Here is a 26,929-nt window from a genome sequence, read left to right as displayed (position 1 = left end):
GCTAATGTTTTTTTTTTTATTCTTCTGTGCATTATAATGAAGGCTTTGTAAAACTGGACAACGTTTTAGCTTTTTAAACAACTTGTTGCGCATGGGCTACTGGACGAATCACTCCCCGAGACGACTCGTTCTTTACGAGTCACATTAAAGATTCGTTCAAAATGAACGACTCGTTCAAGAACGACCCATCACTACTAATAGTTGTGTGGTGATTCTGTACAATTGAGCTCATGGATGGATAAACCCTGTCAAACGTTTAACATCTACAAATCATCATCAAATCATTCTGCTGCAGGTCTCCGTTAATGCTGTGAGCACATGTTTTATTACCTTTATTATTCAGTTTTTCTCATGCGATTGGTTTCAGCTGACTGTGCATTATGAAGAAACTTTAACGTTAACTAACTTTGCTTAGCAGATATTAAACTGCTCCACTGAATGATAATAAACATGTATCCAGACACAAATACAGGTTTGTTTATGACACGGGTAAACTGTCAGAAGGTTTAAACACTTGAGTTTGTATGTTTTATCCTTTAGGTCAAGCTAATGCTAGCTGTCAGTGCTAACTGCTAATGCTAACTAAACATCTCACGAGCCATTATATTCATCTTCTGAAAATAAATCTGTACTGTAGAGGTTTCATACCCTAAAATATTATTCTGGTGATTGTTTCATTTTAGCTTGCCTGTAACGTTAGTCGTACAGTTAACTCGCTTCTTGAGTTTAAAGCAACAAGTTTTTGTTGATGCTAATATTTGTGTATGCTAATGAAGTAACGTTATCTCAAAGTATGTCTCTAAAACAGCTATATGTAAGCTACCTAAATATTAGTTTTTGGCGTAATACATTACACAAAAAAAATACCATCATTTACTCTGGTGAAGTGAAAGTATCATGATGAAATTATAGTACTAATTACCATACAAGTACTTACCGTACGGTATAATTGGCAAAACATAATAATTAAATAAATAAATATTGCAACTACATCCAAACTGCACCGTTACAGGATGTTCACTCAAACAACTCTTTCCAACATTGCTATGTGACTGGAGAGAGGCTGAAATAACAAGTAAAAAAAAGTGTTGGTGTAAATCACAAAATGCATGTTATTTTCCACTGTTTATAAATGGGCAATTTTTTTTTACCTTTTTAAATTTGTGTGTCATCTTTCATGTAAAATTCTTATCAGTTAATTCAGTTAAAACATTTTATCAGTTAATTCAGTTAAAATAATATAACACTGTAGAGTTAGTTGCCATTTAAATGAAATCAGTATCAACAAACTTCTTCCATCTTTCCACTGTAGAGCAGTGGGTTGGGGCAGTGACACTTCTGTTGTCAGATTTAATAAAGAATCTCACATTGTTATAAAATGGTTTCATTTCTTATTGCATAATTTTATAAAACTATACAAAATATATTTATTAAAACTATAGATTGAGCTGGCTGTTTTATTGATGATGCTGAATGCAGGCAGGTAGGTGTCAGACTGTAAAAGCGGTATTGGTAGTGACCCATGATAGATTAATTTCCTGTGTTTCCTAGAATGGATAGTTTGCACTGATCAGCAACATACAATAAGACTTGTATTACACAACATTTAGTGGCACATGCCACTCAGATAGCCTACAGAATGTTTGGAAACAAATGCTCACTTGTAAATATGTGTGATTGACATTTATTAAATATTAATTAAATTAGTATATTTATTTAGGTTTTTCTGTCACAATTAGTATAGTTGCATGTTACAGGTGTCACTGGCCAAGGCCGATATATCGGCCAATATTTGGCATTTTTCAAATATTGGCTTTCTCCGTCTTCTTTGAAGCTCCTATGAGAGAAGATTGTTCGTCTTCGGAACACAATTTAAGATATTTTGGATGAAAACCGGGAGACTTGTGACTGTCCCATTGACTGCCTAGTAACTTACAATGTCAACTGTGTCAAGGTCTAGAAAAGTATGAAAGACGTCATCAGAATAGTCCATCTGCCATCAGTGGTTCAACCGTAATGTTATGAAGTGACGAGAATACTTTTTGTACGCAAAGAAAACAAAAATAACAACTTTATTCAACAATTTGTCTCCTCTGTGTCTCTCCGCATTACTGTAGCACCATTTTAGAGATTATGAACTGAACGCAAGCAGCTTACGCTCTTCTGTGTCAGCCGCAACACAAGGATATGTTTTCTAAGTGTATTTATACTTTGATTTTACCGAAAACAGAGCATCTGTGCAGCACAGCTGACACAAAAGAGCGTAAGCTGCTTGCATTCAGCAGATATTCTCAGTCAATGGGTCAGTCACAAGCCTCCCGGTTTTCGTCCAAAATATCTTAAATTGTGTTCTGAAGACAAACAAAGCTTTTATGGGTTTGGAACGACATGGGGGTAAGTAATAGGGCTGTGCAAAAAATTTAATTCAATTCAACGTTTCCAGGAGGTTCCCTGATAAAAATAGCGTCCCAGGGTTAAAATGCATGTTCTTTGGCAGGGTTGCCTTGGTAAAATTTACATTTTAGGGGCTAAACCTCAAGTTATTGATATTGGGGTCGCTTCAACCCGCGGACATGAAAAACAACCGCGAACTTAGCAACACTGTTTCAGGTGGAGCAGCATTTACTACACAGAGCCATAGTCCACCGACAAGCTGCACAAAATCGATTTCAAAATCAAAAAAGAATCGATTTTGACCTCCGATTTTAAAATTGATTTTGTGTAGATTTTCAGTGAACTACGGCTCTGTGTAGTAAAGGCCAACCAGTGTTGGCAAGTCTGCGGTTGTTTTTTATGTCCGCGGTTCGTCAAATTTTACCATGGGAACCCCGCCAAAACATTTTTATTTTATCGCCCGGAACGAAACGCAATTGGGCTAGTTTTGAGAAGTACTTGGGCATGTTTTGTTTTGAAAACCTGGCAACACTGATCTGAACGCACGTGCTGGAGATGTACTTCTAATCACAGGAGTGCCTTTACTGACAAGATGCGCATGAAAATCAGATTCGATTTTTTGCACAGCCCAAGTAAATAATTACTGACTACATTTTAATTTCGGGGTGGAGACTGCAAACTTCTGTTAACCACAGACCTTATTTCAGTGATTTAATCAAAAGCCCATTTAAAATAAAAATTAATCGACTTCAGTATGACAGAACTGAAAGGGCTTGTTTTCAAGTTTTGGATTATCAAAACTTTTTTGTGGTTTTTAATCAAAAACATTAACTTCCATTGATCCTTTCCATGGCATCTGTTTTCTGACACATTGAGTGAGGGACAATAATTCCTCTTATCCAGCATATCTTATCTAGGGACACCTTTGTACGTCTTTTACCCATAAAGCACTCAAGGGGTCATATGATGCTTTTTTTTTTAAAAGATCATTATTTTGTGTATTTGGTGTAACAGAAAATGCTTACATGCTTTAATGTTCAAAAAACATTATTGTAGGTCCTCTATGCACCGCCTCTCTCAAACGTGTCATTTTCTACGAAGTCCCTCCTTCCGACAAGCGCAGTCTGCTCTGATTGGCCAGCTGACCCAGCTCATTATCATTGGCCAAACACCACAAGCACTTGTCGGAAATGTAATGCCCCTTTCCATAACTGTGAGCTTCATCTTTCAAAATAAATATAAAGTCCGTTAATAATGTCCTTAGTTTTACCATCAGTTCAAGTGCAAAAGGGGAACAGAGTTGTGTGACAGACACAGTGATGAAGCTCATAGGTGTTTGCGGTACACACGCCACAGACGGTTAAGACAGCTCTGTGATGTGACTGTTTCTCTCTCTCCCTCTCATGCGCAAAACTCCACATTTAAACTTTCAATAGCAAATACTTAAACTAATAACAAAACATACAGTAGCTGATTCAGAAGTTCCAGATTGTTGTCGCAAAGTCAGATTTACCTCCTCTCCTAGGTTCACGAAACAGACGTCCATAAAATGCGTTGCTGTTCTATTTGAAGCAATCTTAAAGATTCCTAAATGCATCTGCTTTCAGGCCAAATAAAGTGATTTTGCTTCCATCTAGAAACATACAGCATCTCCCTGACATGGCTGCTTCAACATTAACTGCGGTTACTGAAACCACGCTTTCTTTCTTTGCGTGAACATTTGGGCGGCATTATATAGTATAGGCATTTTAGTTAGTATGCATGCTTGTATTTCAGCATAACCCATGAATCAAAATCCCCTAGTGAAAGCTTATCTTCACAATGGAGTGTTAGTTTACTGTGTACTTTGCTGTGTATACTGTTTAAGAAAATACATTTTTAAAGTTAAATGCATCAATTTGGTTTGTCTTGATTTTTATTAATTTGATTTTTTGTCCAGTTTTGCTGGAAACACAAGGTCATGCTGATTTCATTGTGGGACACTGTTTTCAAACCATTCTTAAAGTTACAAGTGCACATCTCGCTCTGTTTTTTTCAGAGCCAGGTATGGCGCTGTGGATTCAGGCACAGCAGCTGCAGGGGGATGCCCTGCATCAGATGCAGTCTCTCTATGGGCAGCACTTCCCCATCGAGGTGCGCCACTACCTGGCGCATTGGCTGGAGGCTCAGCCATGGTGAGCTTTTTTGCTCCACTAGCAGCTCAGACCTGTGTATGTAATAAAATCTGTTTACTATCATAGCAGGGCATGAAATGGACTGAAGAGTGTTTGTGTCATGTGCAGGGATGCCATCGACCTGGATAACCAGCAGGAAGAGTTTAAAGCAAAGCGTCTGCTGGAGGGTCTGATCAAGGAGCTGCAGAGGAAGGCAGAACATCAGATGGGTGAAGATGGTTTCCTGCTGAAGATCAAACTGGGTCATTATGCCTCACAGCTGAAGGTACAAGAACTCGATGCATTTAGTTACGAGAGGTCAGATCTCTGTATTTCTTTCCCAGTGGAGGTTTCCATGTGGAATGCAGCAGTACTTTATAAAATAAATTAAAAAATGGTTGAATAGTCATCAATGAAAAGGATATTGATGACAAAGCAGTAGTGTCAAAAAATTCTTCTCTGAAATATGTTAAAACATTTTATCAGTTGGGCCAAATTGAACATGAATATTTAGCTTTTTAATCAGACTATTAGCCTGATTTTTTTTACTGTCTGTATGTTCCTTTATATATCGCAGAGGTGTTCAAAATCCGGCCCGTGGGGCAATTACGCCCTGTGGATGAATTTCGAATTGCCCACAGCTTTTCTTTTAGAATATATCAGGTGGGCTGCCATACATTTACAAATCAAGAACTTTCACTTTGTTAACACAAGGTAACTGAGCTAGAATTTAGGCCAGGTGTAGTAGTAAAATGTGAGTGACAGCAATTTGGCAATTGATAAGCGCTGCCACTTTTGTTGAGAATTCTTAAGGAACGCACCAAAAGAGGAACAGCACTAATCATGTGAACCGCGCCACACAGACCATTATTAGCTCTGCCCAAAAAACAGTGCAGTACAAGGTTACAAAAAAAAAAAAAATAATAATATAGGTTCACACATTGCACACAGACTAAAGTGACGCATCATTCAGGTTTACTGCAAATTGTTTAATTGCAAAAGATTTGTACACCTGTTGAATCATGTTGAGCTCATATCAATAATGATCCTATGCTTTTTTTAGAGCTCATATGACCCTTGCCCTCTGGAGCTTGTGCGGTGTGTCAAACACATCCTGTACACTGAGGAGAGACTTGTAAAGGAAGCATCCAACGTAAGTCACACATGCAGCTTCTTTGGTTGTTGATTTACACTGAGGATGCCATAATTGAATTGTGAGCAAGTGATATCTTGTTTGTTTGTCACAATCAGGCCAGCAGTCCGGGGTCAGGCCCGGTAGATGGGACCCCTCAGAGATATCAGCAGATCAACCAGACGTTTGAGGAGCTACGTGTTATGACACACGACACAGAGAATGACCTCCGGAAGCTACAGCACAGTCAAGAATACTTCATCATTCAGTACCAGGAGAGCTTGAGGATACAGGGTATGAACATATGTAGTATTAATCCACACATCCAGTATCATTTATATCATATACAGTGAGTGCTTGATTCAGAAACTTTTCAGAGTAAATGAACATACAGAGGTGCTGGATTAAGAATGTCCGGTAATTAATTAATTCAAGATAGCAATTCATGTACATTCATTATAGATAATTTTTTGCAGAAACAACAGAAAACCTTAATTTATTTTTAACCATTTACATGTAGTATGTAATTGCTGTACACTTTACTCCTTCAGGCTATATAGGTTCATTCAGTCAAGACATCATAATTCCTACAAAATTATGCTGTAACAAACATGTCATCAACCAGACAACACTGCACTGCTGTGAATGTTCGTTGGCTTCTTAGTTTCACTAAGGCTAAATAATTGAACTATGTTAGTACTTACGACGCCTTATGAGTTAGCTAATTAAGTTTTTGGGAAACACACAATTGACTGATTCTGTGAAAAAAATTTCAGACGGATTTTAACCCATAAATTCTGAGATTTACATTTTATAAACTGGTCATATGATGCGATAAAAAAGAAAAATGATTGTTCTTTGGAGCAGTGGTTCCCGGCGCAGGGGTCGCGAGATGATTTCGATATAGGCTTTATATATTTTTGTTTCAATTAATTTAACTCTTTCGCATCGCACGTACGATCACACCGGTGTGATCAGTCTAGGCTAGTACCTGGAGTGTACGACCACACCGGTCAGTGCATGACGTGAAATTCAAATGTGCTCTCACGAGTTGGCTGGCGCTGAGCCAGAGACAAGTGCCCTCAGAGCTGTCATCACACTTGTCATCACTTTTCAGTGTTTTCAACCACATAATGTTTATTTTAGGTTTCAGACATATAAGTACTAGAAAAAACAATACATTTAGAGTTTGTAAAATACACACTGATGTCAAAGGAAGAGGCAATAATAATCTTTTTCATTATAATTAGACACATTTTATTCATATCAGATACACATTGTGTAAGTAACTTTAAAGTTTACTCCATTATTCTCCCAGTTCACCAGCCACTTACTTTTATGTATTTCGGGAGAAGTGGATGAATTCACGTGTTGTAAATCCAACAGATCTGATTCTCTGAACTGCGTCTGCGGCACAAACTAAGATAGCGGCGCCCATCGCGCATACAGCTCAACTAACGCGATCGTTATAAAGGTGTTTAAACAACAAAACACTTCCACTTGCATATATTTGACCATCGTAATATCAGCTATTTCATGCCATATCTAACAAATTTGTTAATATTTTGAATAAAAAAGGAAAAATGACAAAAGCAGATCATTCATTCAGCTCTGTTGTTGCTGCGGTATGTCACGTGACAAGCAATGACGCGTCACCATGGAAAGCATAAAGTGACACATCTAGCGGATTAGCATGAGTGTGTGTGTGTGTGTGTGTGTGTGTGTGTGTGTGTGTGTGTGTGTGTGTGTGTGTATGCGCGCACGGGTGTGAGCACGCGTGTGAGCAGCTCAGACTTACTCGACTGGTTCCTGATGGCAGAATAATGAACGAGTTCAACCCAACATAGCTGCACAGTTACTTTCCGAGAGAGAACAGGTGGATATCGAGCAGCTCATGCAGAATTGTAACACTGATTTTGCACGCAGAACAATAAAATATAACTTCGTGTGCTTTGACACTGGGCATAAAATCGATTTGCTGTACATTTCACGCGACGAGAGGTGGTTTTTTTTGGGGGGGGAGGGGGGGGGGGTCGCGGGGCAGCAGCGCATTTATCATGGGGTCGCGGGCTAAAAAGTTTGGGAACCCCTGCTTTGGAGTGTTACAAGCTCTTGGTGCATAAAGAAGATCTGTGAAGTTGCAAAGACTAAAGTCTCAAATCCAAAGAGATACTCTTTATAAAAGTTAAAACTGCCATCCCCCCCTAAAATGGCTTGTTCTGACATGCCCCCACACACGCTGCTCAGATTTTCACACAAAGATTCTCGTTGTAGTATTATTCCCGCCATGTCAGACACTGTTTGTTTCACTTTGAAAGAGAAACTACATTGTTTGGCCTTCCAAAAGAGGACGATATTTGCTTCATCATGCCAGAAGCTGATCTATGCTGGTTGCTGAGGAAATACATCAACTTTGCACTGTGCATCGCTGGATCGGCTTTCACTGTGGATAAAGCGGAGACCAGCCCAGGGTCGTCAAATGTGGGGTTGTTGCAAGCCCAACATACACTCCTTCATAGAATCCTCCGGCCGCGCTGTTCTCAAGCCGTCCCACCTCTGCTCACTTAAGCCAGCCTCTGCTCACTCTAGGCCTCCGGCCTACACTTACTCAAGGCAACAGTGTGTGATGCTGTTTCATTGAGAAAGCGAAAATGCTTTAAATAATGTGTTTGTTTTTTTACCTTAAACCGCATAAACATATTTCCTTACACCAAATACACAAAATGTTCTTTTTAGCAGCGTCATATGACCCCTTTTTACTTATTAAAAAAAAATTACTCCTAAGGCTGACCATAATTGCTTTTTGAGGTTCACCCTTCTGCAAAGTTTAAAAGGGATACTCTATGGAGCTAGATCTGTGTCTTTATTACATGAGAGAAAATTAATGATCTGAGAGGAACATATCTTATATCTCATAGAACATAAAAAAAAATGTAATTTTGAAAATTGTAAAATTATTAGTGCTATTTTTTTATGTTTAATCTTCAGTGATACTGAACTTGCTCAGCCAGCTGTGTGCCATCATCTTACCCAAACATTGGAGTGTCCGTGCTCAACTAAACTAGCCGTAAGGCAGAGGCGGCATCTAACCAGTGAACTGAACAATGTTGTAATGATTCAGTTCGACTCCCAAGACAAGACTATGCTCACCCAACTGACAAAAGGAACATGGCCCCGTCCATGACACAATTCTCAAAGTGAAGGCAAAATCCTGACACGAGAGCAAAGAAAAGCGTTTCGAGAGAAACACTTTTTTTTTTTTTGTTGAGAAAATGTTTTCACACTGATAGCAAAAAAAAATATATATATATATATATTTGAGAGTTTTTTTTAAAAAGTATTTTGAGAGATTTTTTTTCTCAGAAATAATTTTAAAAATTTCACTTTTTTTTTATGTTCTATGAGAAAATTCTTTCGCTCAAACTTTTTTTCTCCCAGATCCTAAAATTTTCTCGCATGTAATAAAGACACAAATCTAGCTCCATAATACTCCACCCCAAAATGAAAAGCTTCATTCATCTTCGGAATACAATTTAAAATATTTTGGATGAAAAACGGAATGCTTGTGACTGTCCCGTAGACCTCCAATTACATTACATTGTCAAGGTCCAGAAAAGTATGAAAAGCATCGTCAGAATAGTCCATCTGCCATCAGTGGTTCAACTGTAATGTTATGAAATAACGAGAATAGTTTTAAATACACAAAGAAAACAAAAATAATGACTTTATTAAACTGTTTGTCTCCTCTGTATCACCTTGCATCACATTGGCACCATTTTGGAGAATATGAGCTGAATGGAGGCAGCATAGACAAGAAGAGACAAATTGTTGAATAAAGTAGTTATTTTTGTTTTATTCATGTACAGAAAGTATTCTTGTCGCTTCATAACGTTACGGTTGAACCACTGATGGCAGATGGACTATTCTGACGATGTCTTTTATACTTTTCTGGACCTTGACAGTGTAATTTACTTGGCAGTCTATGGGATAGTCACAAGCCTCCAGGTTTTCATCCAAAATATCTTAAATTGTGTTCCGAAGACGAACAAAGCTTTTAAAGGTTTGGTACGACATGGGGGAAAGTGATTAATGACAAAATGTTCATTTTGGGGTGTAGTATCCCTTTAAAGGGTTAGTTCGCCCAAAAATGAAAATTATGTTATTAATAACTCACCCTTATGCTGTTCCAAACATGTAAGACCTCCTTTTATCTTCGGAACACAGTTTAAGATATTTTAGATTTAGTCCAAGAGCTCTCAGTCCCTCCATTGAAGCTGTGTGTACGGTATACTGTCCATGTCCAGAAAGGTAAGAAAAACATCATCAAAGTAGTCCATGTGACATCAGAGGGTCCGTTGGAATTTTTTGAAGCATCGAAAATACATTTTGGTCCAAAAATAGCAAAAACAACGACTTTATTCAGCATTGTCTTCTCTTCAGTGTCTGTTGTGAGAGAGAGTTCAAATCAAAGCAGTCTGGATATCCGGTTCGCGAACGAATCATTCAGTTAACCAAATCGAACTGAATCGTTTTAAACGGTTAGCATCTCTAATACGCATTAATCCACAAATGACTTAAGATGTTAACTTTTTTTAATGTGGCTGACACTCCCTCTGAGTTCAAACAAATCAATATCCCGGAGTAATGCATGCACTTAAACAGTACACTGACTGAACTGCTGTGAAGATGAACACCGAGCCGAGCCAGATAACGAACAATAGACTGACTCGTTCACGAGTGAAGAACCGGTTGCATCGGTGTTCGGATCACCAGTAGTTCTTTCGGACAGTTCGATTCAATAAACCGGTTGAAGAAAACGGTTCACCAGTTCTTTTGCGCTCAACGTAATGGCTTCATTTGCAATGATTGCCCTTGATTCAAGCCTTCAGTTTACCTGCGCTCATAACACTAGCACAGAATCAGTTCAGAATCAATCACCAAAAGAATCAGTTCAGTTCAGACGCCCTGTGTGTCGGTTTGCTTCACGCTGAATCACACATACGCAGTATCATCAGCTCCTCGGTTCACGAATCGGACGCGTCTGACAGAAACGGTTCTTGACTGGTGAACGAGTCAATGTTTTGTTCGTTATCTGGCTCGGCTCGGTGTTCATCTTCAGTTCCCTCTTCACAGCAGTTCAGTCAATGTACTGTTTGAGTACCTGAATTACTCCGGGATATTGGTTTGTTTTTGTTTGTAATGAGTATTAGAGATGCGAACCGTTTAAAACGATTCAGTTCGATTTGGTTAACTGAATGATTCGTTCACGAACAGTAAATCCAGACTGCTTTGATTTGAACTCTCTCTCACAACAGACACGGAAGAGAAGACAATGCTGAATAAAGTCGTCGTTTTTGCTATTTTTGGACCAAAATGTATTTTCGATGCTTCAAAAAATTCCAACGGACCCTCTGATGTCACATGGACTACTTTGATGATGTTTTTCTTACCTTTCTGGACATGGACAGTATACCGTACACACAGCTTCAATGGAGGGACTGAGAGCTCTCGGACTAAATCTAAAATATCTTAAACTGTGTTCTGAAGATAAAGGGGGTCTTACATGTTTGGAACAGCATAAGGGTGAGTTATTAATGACATAATTTTCATTTTTGGGCGAACTAACCCTTTAACTCCAACCCTGATATCAGAGTCTTCAGGGTTAAAGGTCTGTTGGAGATAAGCTCTGCTGGAAAATTGCTTCTCCTAAGAGCACGATTGGACCCTCTAAGTTACAGTAACCAAAACTGGACTAATAGGACAGTTTTGTCTGGTCTGATGTGCATAGAGATGTCCATTATGTGAGCAAATCATCTTTCAAAACAGTCGAATCAAACCATGTCATGTTTTGAACATGTTGAACAGCAAAAGCGTGAAAAACAAGCAAAATAAAAATAAAGCTATGCAGGAAATACTTCAGAGTAATGCGTTATTGAACTGTATTTTTAAATTATTAATTGAAGCTTTCTCTTTGTCGAGTAGCTCAAGTGAGTAGTTTGGCCAGCCTTCCTCCAGTTGAGCGGGTTCAGAAAGAGTCAAGTCTGCAGAGCAGGAAGTCAACGCTAGAGACATGGCTCACTCGAGAGGCCAACACCTTACAGAAATACAGACAGGTACACTGAATCCATATGATACGCATGTCTATTTATTATTAGCTGCATCAATATTTTCCATCATATCCATTGGTTGAATAAAATAATGTGTCTTTGAGTATAGGAACTGGCAGAGAAGCATCAGAGGACTCTAGCTCTGTTGAGGAAACAGCAAACCGTGATCATAGATGATGAACTTATTCAGTGGAAGAGACGACAGCAGCTCGCAGGCAATGGAGGACCATCAGAGGGAGGACTGGACATACTGCAAGCCTGGTACTGATGCACTGTATACACATACATTTACTACACCTTTACAGGGAAGGAGTGCGTACCATAGACATTCTTTTCATAAGCTAATTATTATTAGCCTGACTACGTCAGACTTCCTAATTCCGCTCAATTTCATTTAGCTTCTGTACTCAGTCTGATACAGCGTCAGAGCTTTCTGTTTGCCACCGGTCTGGAAACAGCCGGGCCAATCAACGAACAGAGGGAGGGCTGAGAGCCGTGACGTAGATGCTAACCGCCGAGTTTTACATTGTAGGTTAGAGAAATCGAAAACCGAAACGACCGCGGAAATGGGAAACGAGACACGGGATGCAATTCGCTCTGTTATGGAGAACATTCAACTCTTTTTCAAACTGAAGCCAGAACAAGAAGAGTGTTTAATAAACATTTTAAATGGAGGTGATTTTGTGGCCCTACTCCCGACTGGTTTTGGGAAAAGTTTAATTTATCAATTGTTACCGTTAGTTAGCGAGAAACTGGGGAGGCCAAAGGCCGGCAAGGCTATAGTTGTAATTGTGTCCCCCTTGGTTGCACTCATGGAGGATCAGGTCAAGGAGGCAGAAAAACTTGGTCTGTGTGCTGCACAGCTTGGCGTGCACAATGATCAAGATATAATGGCGGGGTATTACAGCCTTATTTTTGGTAGCCCCGATCCTGGATTCTGAATCCCAAATGGCGAGCTATGCTAGCATCAACGCTTTATCAAGACAACCTTGTCGCCATGGTTGTCGACGAGGTACACATCGCATACAAATGGTGAGTTTGGTAATTAACTTCAAGTTAATCTATTTAGATACCAGCTCAGTTGAACACTGTCATTTGCTGTCTCCGATGCAAAGTGAAGTAGCAGAGTCTGGTATTACCAGGCTATGATGTCTGTGCTTCAATGCGGCTGTACAGGCGCATAACATACGTCATAACTAAACGTATCTGATTGGCTTACGGGTAACCAATGATTTTAAACTTCAGACAAGCGCCCCCTAGCGAGAGAGAAAACTTCTCTATTATGCCATTCCAGACTCTGTCTACGAAGCAAAGTGAAGTAGCAGAGTCTGGTATTACCAGGCTAAATTATTATGACCTCCCCTGACACAAATCCAGAGGCCTGTTTCACACCATACACAAAGGCATCTTAAATGTTTTCTACCAACCGTTGACATATAGACACATTTGTTTTGTCAAGTGTAAATCAATATAAATTGCCATATTTTTTCTGAATAAAAACAAAAACAAAAAATTTACCTGAATTGTCAAACTTAAAGGGGGGATATATTATTTTATTACAATCCGAAATAATGTAAAATACCAGTTAAAGAGCCAGTAAGATGAAAATTCTAAGCTTCCTATCACTGTTTATAAGTCCTGTACATTAGGTTTAAATCCATCCAAGGTTAAAAAACATTGTCATTTTGTCAAAATATAATTTTAAAATTACCTCAATTCTCAGAGATCCCCAAACGGTTCGCGCGAAACTGTTCAAAAGATTCAGTTTCCTTAAACCCCACCTTTCGGTAGCATACTTTGTTCTGATTGGTCAACTAACATAAGCAGTTTGGATTGGTGGTTCCGTACACGACTTCACTACAAACAATGCGTTAGCATCTGTTTGGGGTGAATTATGTCTTATTCCTCTCACCACAAAGCAAACAGTAAAATAAAAAACTTGAACAGTCTCGCTGCTTTTTCTTCTGTGTGGGTGTATTCAAGTCGCGCGCTTCAGTTTGAATCTGAATAGCGCGTTCAGCAAGGGGGCGTGGTCACATTAGATATAACGAAGGGAGACGTGAAAAACAGACATCGCGTTGTTTTCATATGGATTACTTTATCACAGAATATCTGTTTTCGGCAGCACTTGTTTAGTTTTAAAGTGGACATGTCAAGCTTTCTATAGATATCTCTCTCATGTCTCTTTGTTGAGTATTCACGGAGTTACACTTCATTTTAATGACGTGTTTGTAGATGACGATCAGCGCAGACAGGCTGCAGACAGCACACATACTGATAAGACGCTCGGGAGAAAGCAGACACACAACTTCATAATCATACTTCGCCTTGTGATTCGGAGATGCTCGTTGGTCTAAATAAAGTTGGTAATGAACCATCTTTTATGGCCAAACGCTTTGAAAATCCCGCTGTACTCACCGAGATTAGAAAAGCAGTCATCAGTGAAATGTTGTGAACACATCAAAAGGGATTTGTTGTACTGCTCTGGCATTGTGGTGAAAATGAATTTTAGCCATTGGTTCTTCTGATCTTCATTCTTTGGCAGTGAAAATAAAACTAACTTGCCTTTACAATTAAAAACACACTGTCTCCTCGACATGATGCTATCACACCAACCAGAGCGTCTGTGTGTGGGGGTGGGGCAGGTCAGAGTTCCGTTTCTCCCAACACGGTAGGCGGAGATTATTATGCAAAGTGTTCCTAGTGACGTACATAGAGATGGGCAAAAGATTTGAAATCTATAACGACTCGTTTCAGCGTCGATTCAGAGTCGTCTCCTTACTTTAGACTTAAAGTAAGTAAATAAATAAATAAATCGTGTACTTTTTGGTTTAATTATTGTGTCAATCCATGTTCATTTTTACCGCGGACAATGCGCTGTCACTTTAATTCAGCGCATGCAGCGTAGCAAAAATAGACTCTGTAAGTAAATGATCACTGCACTGCTGCAGATGCACTGCTCCTTCAACGCACTGACGGACCGCAACCACGTGCATTACGAACACTGGAATCCGTTAACATGGGTGCGTAGAAAAAGACGCAACGCATACGCACTGCAGACGGAGTATGTGTGAAACGGGCGTCATACGTGCATACACAAAACGAGAACCAAGATTTTGTTTACAGGATCAAAGGAAAACCAATCGCCTCTTGGCTAATTTTGGAGCTGTGTAGGACACTTTTTATGATGGATGGATGCACTTTTATTAGACTTCTTTTGGAGTATTGAAAGAAAAAAAAGTGCCATTCAGTGCCATTTATAAAGCTTGGAAGAGCCAGGACATTTTTTCATATAACTCTGAAATGTAACATGTAAATGTTACGTGCAAGTTGCACGGTGTACGCCAACTTGCATACTTGTGCAACTTGCTTTAAACACATTGGTGGTACAGTATTTTATGTTGTTGTTTTGTGAATGCAGGTGTGAAAAGTTGGCCGATATGATTTGGCAAAACAGACAGCAGATTCGCCGAGTTGAACACCTGACACAGCAGCTGCCCATTCCCGGACCCATAGAAGAAATGCTTACTGAACTCAACGCTACTGTCACAGACATTATATCAGCACTCGTCACCAGGTGTGTACTCAGTCACTACCACCATTGGTAAACTTTGTCTCTCTCAGAGAAGCAAGGTTTTCAGCAGTGTCTTTGCTTCTGGTCTCTTTGCAGCACATTCATAATTGAGAAACAGCCTCCTCAAGTGCTGAAGACTCAAACCAAATTTTCGGCAACAGTTCGCTTACTGGTCGGAGGGAAACTCAATGTCCACATGAATCCTCCACAGGTTAAGGCCACCATCATCAGTGAACAGCAGGCCAAGGCCTTACTGAAGAACGAGAACACCCGCAAGTAAGGTTATAAAACACTTACTGCATTCAGACAGACCCTTACACTGTCCTACTAAAATAAGGAGACATTTTTCAGCAGCAACTAATTAAAACCAAACAACTGACATAATGGCCTGATATGGCTTTGACTAAAACTTAACATGGAATAGATTTGCATTAGATTTAGTTGCTTTATTGTGTAACATCCGGGAACTTTGCCTCAAATAGAGTTTAGGTGGCTAGCAAGATAAGTTATAGGTTATTTTTTGCTAATTATGGGCTTTATGTACTACAAAAGTGGGTCTGCTTTTGGGCACTGCACAGTTAGTAGTGGGACCCATTAAATACAACTATACAAAACAATTAATCATAGTAATAATAGTATTATTGCACTGCAATAAATCAGGAAGCTTTTATTTTGGCAGGTTGCTGGCAATTATATGAATTGCCCATTTTAGCACTGCTGAGTGAAGCGTGTCAGTGAATGAAATTTCACTTTTTTGTGTTCTAGCAGTGGTTAGCCTGGAGTTTTGCTTTCAGATCGAATGGAAATCGTATTTAGCATAATAGTTAGTCAGTCTAAATGGTAATTGTGTATTAAAAGGTTAGTTCACACAAAAATGTAAATTTGATGTTTATCTGCTTACCCCCAGGGCATCCAAGATGTCTGTGATTTTGTTTCTTCAGTAGAACACAGAGACTTTTAACACAAACTGTTGCAGTCTGTCAGTCTTATAATTGATGTGAATGGGAATCACGGCTAAAACGTACAATAAAACAAACAAAAAAACATGAACAAAACCAAATGAAACCCTGTGGCATGTGACAATACATTCATGTATAAAGACAAAATTATCAGTCTGTGCAAGAAACTGAACAGTATTTATGTAGTTTTACCTCTGATTTACGCAATGTGCAAACTGTTTTATCTCTCCTAAGCGTGTTCTCAAGCAGGTGCTTGAGGCGTGGTCATCTTGCTTTATGGTGGAACGCAGACTTATAAGTGCATTACTGTCACCTATCTATCAAATGGTCCATTGACTCTCCTAATTGAGATTGTAGATAGTGCCAATGGTCCTTTTGAGAGATGGGTGGCGGTAATGCATTTATAAGTCTGTGATCCGCCATAAAGCAGGAAGAAGATGGGTAAGCAGATAAACATCAAATTTTCATTTTTGGGTGAACTATCCCTTTAACAGGTGCCAGCCATGTCAGTTTGCAAGTGAGCAATCACACATGCACACCACTTGTGTGAATCCCTGGTCATAGTAACTAACTTCCATAGCAGGTTTTGTTCTGATTGAAAACAGATCGAACCAGTCAGCTGTGAGTGCAGTGACATGTCTGACTCTTCAAATCATTGCACACTTCACAGAGAATGGATTTAGAGATCGTTTTCATTTAAATTAGGGGCTAAAATGAAACGAAACTAACTATTTCACACACCAATTAAGGTAAATAATTAAGGTTATGTTTATATTACCATTTTTTTTTTTTTTTTTTTTTTTTTTTTGCTAAAAACTGCTAAAGTTTTGTTTGTTTTTGGCTGCACATTCACATGACAATGGCACTTTGGGGGCCTAGCACTTGTGATAGGTTCACACCATAAAATTACAGCTCTGTATGTCATTGTCATGGTTTTGAAATGTTTTTGTTTTATGGACGTCACCACCAAGACCTGTAGAGAAACACTGTTTTATTTCTGTTTGAATGACAGTAAAAAGTGACATGACTGTTTGTCGTCTCTTTTCACTGAAGTGACAGCAGTGGAGAGATTCTGAACAACAACTGTGTGATGGAGTACCACCAAACCACTGGCACCCTGAGTGCACACTTCAGGACCATGGTAACCTGTGCTTAAAGGCTTCACATTACACATTGTTTGTGTTCGCATGCACCAAAAAAGCAGAGGAACCTGTTATACACCTTTACTACATGCCTTCTGTAGTCTGATTAATAGCTCATACTTTTTAGCAAGTAAAAGGCCTTTTAGTATAATTCTACAAATGTCCCCCTTTTAGGCTGTGGTACACATATCTAGTTTTTTTTTTTTTAAATAAAGTAAACATAAGATTAACTTTATACTGTTAGTAATATTACATGACTAACTACATGAAACAAAAGCATGATAAAAAAATTCATGAACAAATTTAGTGATCCTCCAGAAATTTGTTAATAAAGTCAAAAAGATTATAAACATAAATTTTTTAGCCTGCTGTTATTTGATTCAGTGGATGTTTTGGGATTTGATTGATCAAAACTGTTGTTTAAAGGATATTTTAACGATGAATGACTTATTTCCCTCTTGTTTACAGTCTCTGAAGCGTATTAAGCGGTCAGACCGCCGCGGGGCAGAGTCAGTGACTGAAGAGAAGTTTACGGTTCTGTTTGAGTCTCAGTTCAGTGTGGGAGGCAATGAACTTGTGTTTCATGTGAAGGTAAAAATAAACACAAACTCTGTCAAAGTTACTCTTTATTTGTTGTATTTTATTATGCGCCTTTGTGTCATTTTTATAAATTTGTCCCTTCATGTTCCTCTCTCTTTTGCAGACATTATCCCTACCTGTTGTTGTCATCGTTCATGGGAGTCAAGATAATAATGCTACAGCAACAGTACTGTGGGATAATGCTTTCTCTGAGACGGTTAGTGGACGCATCATTTACATGTTCTCATCATATTTTAACAAAATGTACTATTAGCAGCTGATACATCATTAACAGTATCTTTTATACTCCAGCTGATGGACATGAGAGGGTTGTCATTTTATATTGCAAGGTTACCCAGCTAGTAAAATTGTTTTTTTTTTTTTTTTTGGAACAAGATCATTTCACCCATTAAAGGGATAGTTCACCCAAAAATCATAATTATGTTATTAATAACTCCCCCTAATGTCGTTCCAAACCCGTAAGACCTCCATTTATCTTTGGAACACAGTGTAAGTATTTTAGTACCAAGCCGAGCCAGATCAAGAGCCGAGCAAGAACCGTTTCTGTCAGACGCGTACAATTCAAGAACCGAGGAGCTGATGATATTGCGCATGTGTTGTGTGATTCAGCGTGAAGCAGACTGACACACAGAGTGTGATTCTGAACTGATTCTGTGCTAATATTATGAGCGCGGGTAAACCGAAGGCTTGCAGTCATCGCCAATGACGCCATTACGTCGAGCGCAAAGAACCGGTGAACCGTTTTCTTCAACCGTTTTTTTTAATCGAACTGTCCGAAAGAACTACTGGTGATCTGAAAACCGATGTCACCGGTTCTTGACTCATGAACGAGTCATTATCTGGCTCGGCTCGGTGTTCATTTTCAGTTCTCTCTTCACAGCAGATCAGTCAGTGTACTGTTTGAGTACATGAATTACTCTGGGATATTGATTTGTTTGAACTCAGATGGCGTGTCAGCCAAATTTAAAAGGTAACCGCTCAAGTCATTTGTGGATTAATGCATATTGGAGACGCGAACCGTTTAAAACGATTAAGTTCGATTTGGTGAACTGGTTCAAAAAGATCGCGAACCGGATATCACAAACTGGACAGTAGACGCACAGTTTTAATGGAGGGACTGAGAGCTCTTGGACTAAATCTAAAATATCTTAAACTGTGTTCTGAAGATAAATGGAGGTCTTACTGATTTGGAGCGACATGAGAGTGATTTAATGACATAATTTAGATTTTTGGGTGAACTATCCCTTTAACAAAAGGTAATTTTATTTATATATATACATATTTTTTTGGGCACAACACAAATAGTCTGTTTGTGTTGTCTACTAATCTGTCAGATATAATGCATTTACACTTCTGAACAGGTTATCTTCATGTATATTTTAAACGGTTGTTTCTTGACTGGGATTTGAGTACACACTACTCTCTTAACAGGGTCTAGAATGTTTAAATTCGTTTAGGGCTGGGCGATATGGCAATACAATGAAATCTACTTTTTTTTTTTTTTCAGAACGTTAGACCGATTCTCGATTTTTACGATTTTTAACTAGTCAACTTAAAAATGATTCAAGTAACTTAAAAAAAATAAAATAATTAACCCTCTAGTTAATAAAATTTCTATTTTAAGTGCGCTACACATGAAGTTGTCAAAATGATGAAAATGTTAAACTAATCTCGTTAACGTTAAATATCTATGCAAAAAAGATGCACAAACTACAAATACATCTTCTACAAACTTGTCTTATACATATTATATGTTCAGAAATAAAACAAAACAAAGAAAATCTCAAAAGTCAAGGTTTTCCAGTTTATTTCTATGTGATCATGGAAGCGTTTGACTGTTGTATTTATGTATCTTGCATGAAACGGCATTCTAAAACCACTGAGTTTATGTTAAAAGAAGTTCAACTCCCATCTTCCTGCATTTTTTCTTATTTTACTGCCTGCGTCACATCTTTGTCAACACACAAACTTCATTCTGTGTGAATGGCACCTAGAGAATATTTGGTCCTTCACAGAGCGCATTACATTTGAGCGGTTTATCACATGTGCAGAGATGCGGTTGAGTCATTCTTTTCTTTTTGCTGTTAAAATAGGCATCATTTCAAAGTGTCTAATTCTGATGTTTAGTAATATTTCTATTCAATATCTTGATTCTTCAATTTATAAAAATTAAATGTGGCAAAACATTATATTTTAATTAATCGATTAAATCAGAAAAATCACCCAGCCCTAAGTTTAAGCAACCGAAATGTAAAATGGCATGAAAACATTTTGTGCTTGCAGTGTACTACAGCATTCACAGCAGTACACACTTGTGCTCATTTGGTTCTTTGTGATTTCTCTTTAGGGTCGAGTGCCATTCGTGGTGCCTGAAAAAGTTCTGTGGCCACAGCTGTGCGAGGCTTTGAACATGAAATATAAATCAGAGGTTCAGAGCGACAGAGGCCTGTCAGAAGACAATCTGGTGTTTCTCGCTCAGAAAGCCTTCAGCATATCCAACAACAACCCTGAGGACTACTGCAACATGGCCATAACCTGGTCTCAGTTCAATAGGGTAACCACCATTTATAGCCAAACTGTTCATCAGCGCTCTTATCCCCTAAAGATGTCGTTCTTTGAGTTAAAATCAGACTGTGCACTTTAACTGTGCGCATTAAATGACTCTAAATGAGCATGTTGCTACACATATATGAAGCAGAGTTTAATTTAAAATAATTGTATTTTAGAGGCATGCATCACATTTGAGACATGTAATATGTTCGTGCTGGCCTTCAGAGCCATTATTTAGTTTTTCCCCACAGAACATCCAGTGATATAACAGAAGAAAAGCAAACAAACTTTTGAAATGAATGCAATATATCCAGTCTCAGGATCTAGACTTGGGTGTTTTTGTTTTGACAGGAAAGCTTGCCAGGCAGGAACTTCACATTCTGGCAGTGGTTTGATGGGGTCATTGAGCTCATGAAGAAACACCTGAAGTCTCACTGGAATGATGGGTAAAGACTGTTCAGCACACCTCGGAGACTAATAAGAGAACAATTGGTCAATTGTGTGTTTATCTGCAGAGCGATTCTGGGTTTCCTGAACAAGCAGCAAGCTCAGGACATGTTGATGTCCAAACCAAATGGTACGTTCCTTCTGCGCTTCAGTGACTCTGAGATTGGAGGCATCACCATAGCGTGGGTCGCAGAAAACCCGAACAAAGCAGGTAGGAGCACAGTAAATGGTTAGTGAAGACAATACTAATGTCTTTGGTAGTGATGCATTCCAGCCAAACGTGGGTCCAAGCTGAACAGAAATGCTTGACTTTACTCACCAGCCATCATTCTGAGTATGTGCGTTTCTTTATGCAGGAGAACGGATGGTGTGGAACCTGATGCCCTTCACTACTAAAGATTTCTCTATCCGCTCTCTGGCCGACCGGATCAGTGATCTGAATCATCTGCTCTTCCTCTATCCCAATCAGCCGAAAGAGGAAGTCTTCTCCCGTTACTGCACACCTCCAAACTGTATGCACGTTTCTCTTGCAGACAGAAATGATTGTGTTTCATTGTTAGCATAGTTACAGTTAGTTAGCATAAACTTCAGGGATGCAAACTTGTCACCTTTCAGCAGCAAAGGTTTTTAGAATTCAATGTAGGTCATTTGTGTAACTGGTGTAGACAACCGATCACAGACATGCCTGCTTAGCGTGTAAAATCAGTGGTCAATCAGAGGTTTTTAACTTAGTCAGAATCCACTCAATAATGCTCACCATCAGCGCAAGCTCACCTTCTGGGTTCTGCTAGCTCTGTTTCCTTTTAATTCAACCACACAGTATAAACATGATGTGCAGTAAATGAGACATTAATTGTTCAATGTAGGCAACATAGTGAGTTAACTTTAGGGATTGACAACTTCAGTGATTATAAAGGGATGATAAAGAGAGTCAGAATCTACCTCTCAAAACATGTTCAGCACAAACTTAATGACGGAGTTCGATATACAGTATTGTTCAAAATAATAGCAGTACAATGTGACTAACCAGAATAATCAAGGTTTTTCGTATATTTTTTTATTGCTACGTGGCAAACAAGTTACCAGTAGGTTCAGTAGATTCTCAGAAAACAAATGAGACCCAGCATTCATGATATGCACGCTCTTAAGGCTGTGCAATTGGGCAATTAGTTGAATTAGTTGAAAGGGGTGTGTTCAAAAAAATAGCAGTGTGGCATTCAATCACTGAGGTCATCAATTTTGTGAAGAAACAGGTGTGAATCAGGTGGCCCCTATTTAAGGATGAAGCCAACACTTGTTGAACATGCATTTGAAAGCTGAGGAAAATGGGTCGTTCAAGACATTGTTCAGAAGAACAGCGTACTTTGATTAAAAAGTTGATTAGAGAGGGGAAAACCTATAAAGAGGTGCAAAAAATGATAGGCTGTTCAGCTAAAATGATCTCCAATGCCTTAAAATGGAGAGCAAAACCAGAGAGACGTGGAAGAAAACGGAAGACAACCATCAAAATGGATAGAAGAATAACCAGAATGGCAAAGGCTCAGCCAATGATCACCTCCAGGATGATCAAAGACAGTCTGGAGTTACCTGTAAGTACTGTGACAGTTAGAAGACGTCTGTGTGAAGCTAATCTATTTTCAAGAATCCCCCGCAAAGTCCCTCTGTTAAAAAAAAAGCATGTGCAGAAGAGGTTACAATTTGCCAAAGAACACATCAACTGGCCTAAAGAGAAATGGAGGAACATTTTGTGGACTGATGAGAGTAAAATTGTTCTTTTTGGGTCCAAGGGCCACAGGCAGTTTGTGAGACGACCCCCAAACTCTGAATTCAAGCCACAGTACACAGTGAAGACAGTGAAGCATGGAGGTGCAAGCATCATGATATGGGCATGTTTCTCCTACTATGGTGTTGGGCCTATTTATCGCATACCAGGGATCATGGATCAGTTTGCATATGTTAAAATACTTGAAGAGGTCATGTTGCCCTATGCTGAAGAGGACATGCCCTTGAAATGGTTGTTTCAACAAGACAATGACCCAAAACACACTAGTAAACGGGCAAAGTCTTGGTTCCAAACCAACAAAATTAATGTTATGGAGTGGCCAGCCCAATCTCCAGACCTTAATCCAATTGAGAACTTGTGGGGTGATATCAAAAATGCTGTTTCTGAAGCAAAACCAAGAAATGTGAATGAATTGTGGAATGTTGTTAAAGAATCATGGAGTGGAATAACATCTGAGAGGTGCCACAAGTTGGTTGACTCCATGCCACACAGATGTGAAGCAGTTTTAAAAAACTGTGGTCATACAACTAAATATTAGTTTAGTGATTCACAGGATTGCTAAATCCCAGAAAAAAAAAATGTTTGTACAAAATAGTTTTGAGTTTGTACAGTCAAAGGTAGACACTGCTATTTTTTTGAACACACCCCTTTCAACTAATTGCCCAATTGCACAGCCTTAAGAGCGTGCATATCATGAATGCTGGGTCTTGTTTGTTTTCTGAGAATCTACTGAACCTACTGGTAACTTGTTTGCCACGTAGCAATAAAAAATATACTAAAAACCTTGATTATTCTGGTTAGTCACATTGTACTGCTATTATTTTGAACAATACTGTATACATGCTTTGGTTCTTGTGAATTTAAATTAAAAAGTTTCTATTAACATCAACATCATTTTGTTTTTTTCAGCAAAAGCAGTGGGGGATGGATATGTCAAACCAGAGATCAAGCAGGTGGTGAAGGTTGAGTGAGTATTTTTCTCCTCTCTCAAGTTTAGTTTGGTTTTTTATACAAAAAGTCAAAAACTCATCTGATTGATTATCATTAATAATTCCTGGATATTAGAGAAATTTGTTTCTACGTTCCAATATATACAGATGTATTCAAAGGTATAGTTCACCCTCCAAAAATTGCTGTTAATTTAATCTCAGGTCAACCAAGATGTAGGTTATTTTTTTAAAAACAGTAAAGAAGATTTTTAAATGAAACTGTGGTCCTTGGCGATTCATAAAATGCAAGTCAGTGGCTACTGGTTTTTGAGAACTAAAAAAAAAAAAAAAGCATATCAACTTCAAGGAACATAAAAATTAATACCCATGGCTCCTGACAATATTTTGGGATCTTATGAAGTGAAATGATTAGTCTTTGCAAGAAACTGGACATTATTTATAACATTAATAATATTATATTAATATATTACACACAGACTGATATATTTCTTTTAATTATGATGATTATAAACTGACAGCTAAGGAAAATCTCAAATTCAGTATTTCAGAAAATTAGAATATTACTTAAGACCAATACAAAGAACAGATTTCTTGTAATCTTGGCCAACTGAAAAGTATGAACATGAAAAGTATGAGCATGTACAGTACTCAATACTTGTGGCTCCTTTTGCCTGAATTACTGCAGCAATGTGGTGCGGCATGGAGTCGATCAGTCTGTGGCACTGCTCAGGTATTATGAGAGCCCAGGTTGCTCTGATAGTGGTCTTCAGCTCTTCTGAATTCTTGGGTCTGGCATATCGCATCTTCCTCTTCACATTACCCCATCTCCATGCATCTGCATCTCCATAAAGTTGGTCAGCAGCAGGAAGCATGAAGTGCTCTAAAACATCCTGGTATACGGCTCTGTTGACCTTGGACCTCAGAAAACACAGTGGACCAACACCAGCAGATGACATGGCACCTCAAACCATCACTGACTTTGGAAACTTTACACTGGACCTCAAGCAACGTGGATTATGTGCCTCTCCACTCTTCCTCCAGACTCTGAGACCCTGATATCCAAAGGAAATGCTAAATTGACTTTCATCAGAGAACATAACTTTGGACCACTCAGCAGCAGTCCAGTCCTTTTTGTATTTAGCCCAGGAGAGACGCTTCTGACGCTGTCTGTTGTTCAAGAGTGGCATGACACAAGGAATACAACAGCTGAAACCCATGTCTTGCATACGTCTGTGCGTAGTGGTTCTTGAAGCACTGACTCCAGCTGAAGTCCACTCTTTGTGAATCTCCCCACCGTTTTTTAATGGGTTTTGTTTCACAATATTGAACCTTTTCACAGTATTCTAATTTTGAGATACTGAATTTGGGATTTTCCTTGGTTGTCAGTTATAATCATCAAAATTAAAAGAAATAAACATTTGAAATATATCAGTCTGTGCGTAATGAATGAATATAATATACAAGTTTCACTTTTTGAATGGAATTAATGAAATCAACTTTTTGATGATATTCTAATTATATGACCAGCACATGTATTTCACACAGTTATAATGTGTATTTGAATGCAATACCAGAAGCATTACAAATTTCACAGTTAATTGCAAAAAATTACTCAAGAAAACAGATGTTAATACAAATGACCTGTATGCATTTTCTTTCTTTCTCAGGTTTTCTTCACCCAATCCTGAACCCTCTCCTGGAAATTCCTTCATGGAGCATACAGCATCACCCACTGTCAATCAACACCATAACTTCACAATCTATCCATCAATGTAAGTTCTGAGGAACATCTAGTTTATGGTTATTTTTTCCCCCCATTGCTATCACTGTTGATTTCTGCAATAACGAACCCAGTGCTTGACTGGTGTATGTGTATGTGTGTGTGCATCTGAAGGAATGACTCCATGTTAGACACTGAAGGTGAATTTGATCTGGATGAGACCATGGACATGGCCCGACAGGTGGAGGAGTTCCTGCGACACCCCATGGAAACCCAGTGGAGTGGACAATAGTCATGACCTTTAAGCTTTTGATCCCTAATGTGAACTACACAAAAACTCAATGGTTCCATTCCATGTTTTTATCTTAACAAATGTGAAATGTTGTTTATCAAAACTGATCAGTGGATGTGTAACTGCCTTTGCATTTTATATATAGTTTAATGTGTAATTTTTTATCATTAACCATTGAAGAACAAACAATGGTCTGTAGTGTGCAATGATGCTCTTCTGTTTGGCTGAATATGAGTAGCTACTTTAATAGACAGTGTTGGTTTGCCACTTTCAATACCTTTTATCTTGATTTGTTATACTAGTCTTATAAAAATCTACTTTATCAAATCTTTTTCTAGTCAAACAGTTGGCTAAGACATTGAGCTGACAGTATTCAGTCTTCTCAATTTGTTCATCTCCAGTAAGGATCCACTATCTCAATTTGTTTCTGCAGTTTTCTCCTCCTTTGGAGGTCCACTCTGTCGAAAATGCATTCCGGGGGGTCCTCCTCAGTTGAAATAGCGTTTCAAGGGTGGTGAGTGAGAGATGGATTTAACCTGCAGATTAAAAAACAGCCCAAGAAACAGTGTAAAAGGTTGCATTGTCTAATTTCTGCAACTAGTGGCACTACACAGAATTGCAAAAAATGCTGAATGTATTTAACAGGGTTTTCAATCACCCTGTCTTGCATTGTCTACCAAACAGGTAGCCCTGGCTGGGCTGATAACTGTAGTTACAGAATCCCATGGCATTGAAAATTTATCAAATTTGTTATGTCACCTCAGAATATCCATGTTTTCTTAACCATCCACACTTTAAGCTGTTAGTTTAATAGGCGATTTTAAGATTTGTTATTGGGAATGTTGTATTTAATGTATGACCTAACAATAGTTTGTTGATCATAGACAGCATCTTCTCTGATAAACAGGCGATCATGTTATGCTGATTGGGTCTGTATGTTTGTTAACTTGAAAGGTGTCAATCAGTTTAATATTTATTGGTGTCTGAACTGTCTAGCATCTTGGCAATTTTTGATAATCCTACTCCCTCCCACCCCAGATACCTAATTTTCCGTGAGCCATTCTTCCTGTGCCTTAAACCGCTGAGGTTTGTCCAATAGTTACTCCAAAGTCTAGTTCATTTTTGG

The 26,929-nt window shown here is 38.6% G+C and overlaps 1 protein-coding gene across 2 annotated transcripts; it reads left to right on the top strand.

Annotated features, from left to right (window-relative positions):
* The first annotated feature begins 165 nt into the window (after positions 1-165).
* On the top strand, positions 166-26,728 carry LOC113056267 (signal transducer and activator of transcription 5B-like). 2 transcript variants are annotated; one of them, XM_026222901.1, is made up of 19 exons: positions 166-310; positions 4,433-4,568; positions 4,677-4,833; positions 5,611-5,700; positions 5,799-5,973; positions 11,662-11,792; positions 11,896-12,047; positions 15,208-15,363; positions 15,457-15,636; positions 17,373-17,460; positions 17,930-18,052; positions 18,165-18,257; positions 20,409-20,615; positions 20,963-21,057; positions 21,127-21,269; positions 21,415-21,570; positions 23,751-23,808; positions 25,459-25,563; positions 25,686-26,728. In XM_026222901.1, exons 2-19 carry the CDS (start codon positions 4,441-4,443, stop codon positions 25,801-25,803), a joined length of 2,355 nt encoding a protein of 784 aa, XP_026078686.1. In that variant the 5' UTR covers positions 166-310; positions 4,433-4,440; the 3' UTR covers positions 25,804-26,728. The 2 variants fall into 2 exon arrangements, with proteins under 2 accessions (XP_026078686.1, XP_026078685.1); XM_026222900.1 differs by having other exon boundaries at positions 17,370-17,460.
* The last annotated feature ends 201 nt before the right edge of the window (positions 26,729-26,929 follow it).

Source organism: Carassius auratus, chromosome 37 (genome assembly GCF_003368295.1).
Source record: "Carassius auratus strain Wakin chromosome 37, ASM336829v1, whole genome shotgun sequence".
NCBI lineage: Eukaryota > Metazoa > Chordata > Actinopteri > Cypriniformes > Cyprinidae > Carassius > Carassius auratus.
This window is presented reverse-complemented; position numbering and strand designations above follow the sequence as displayed.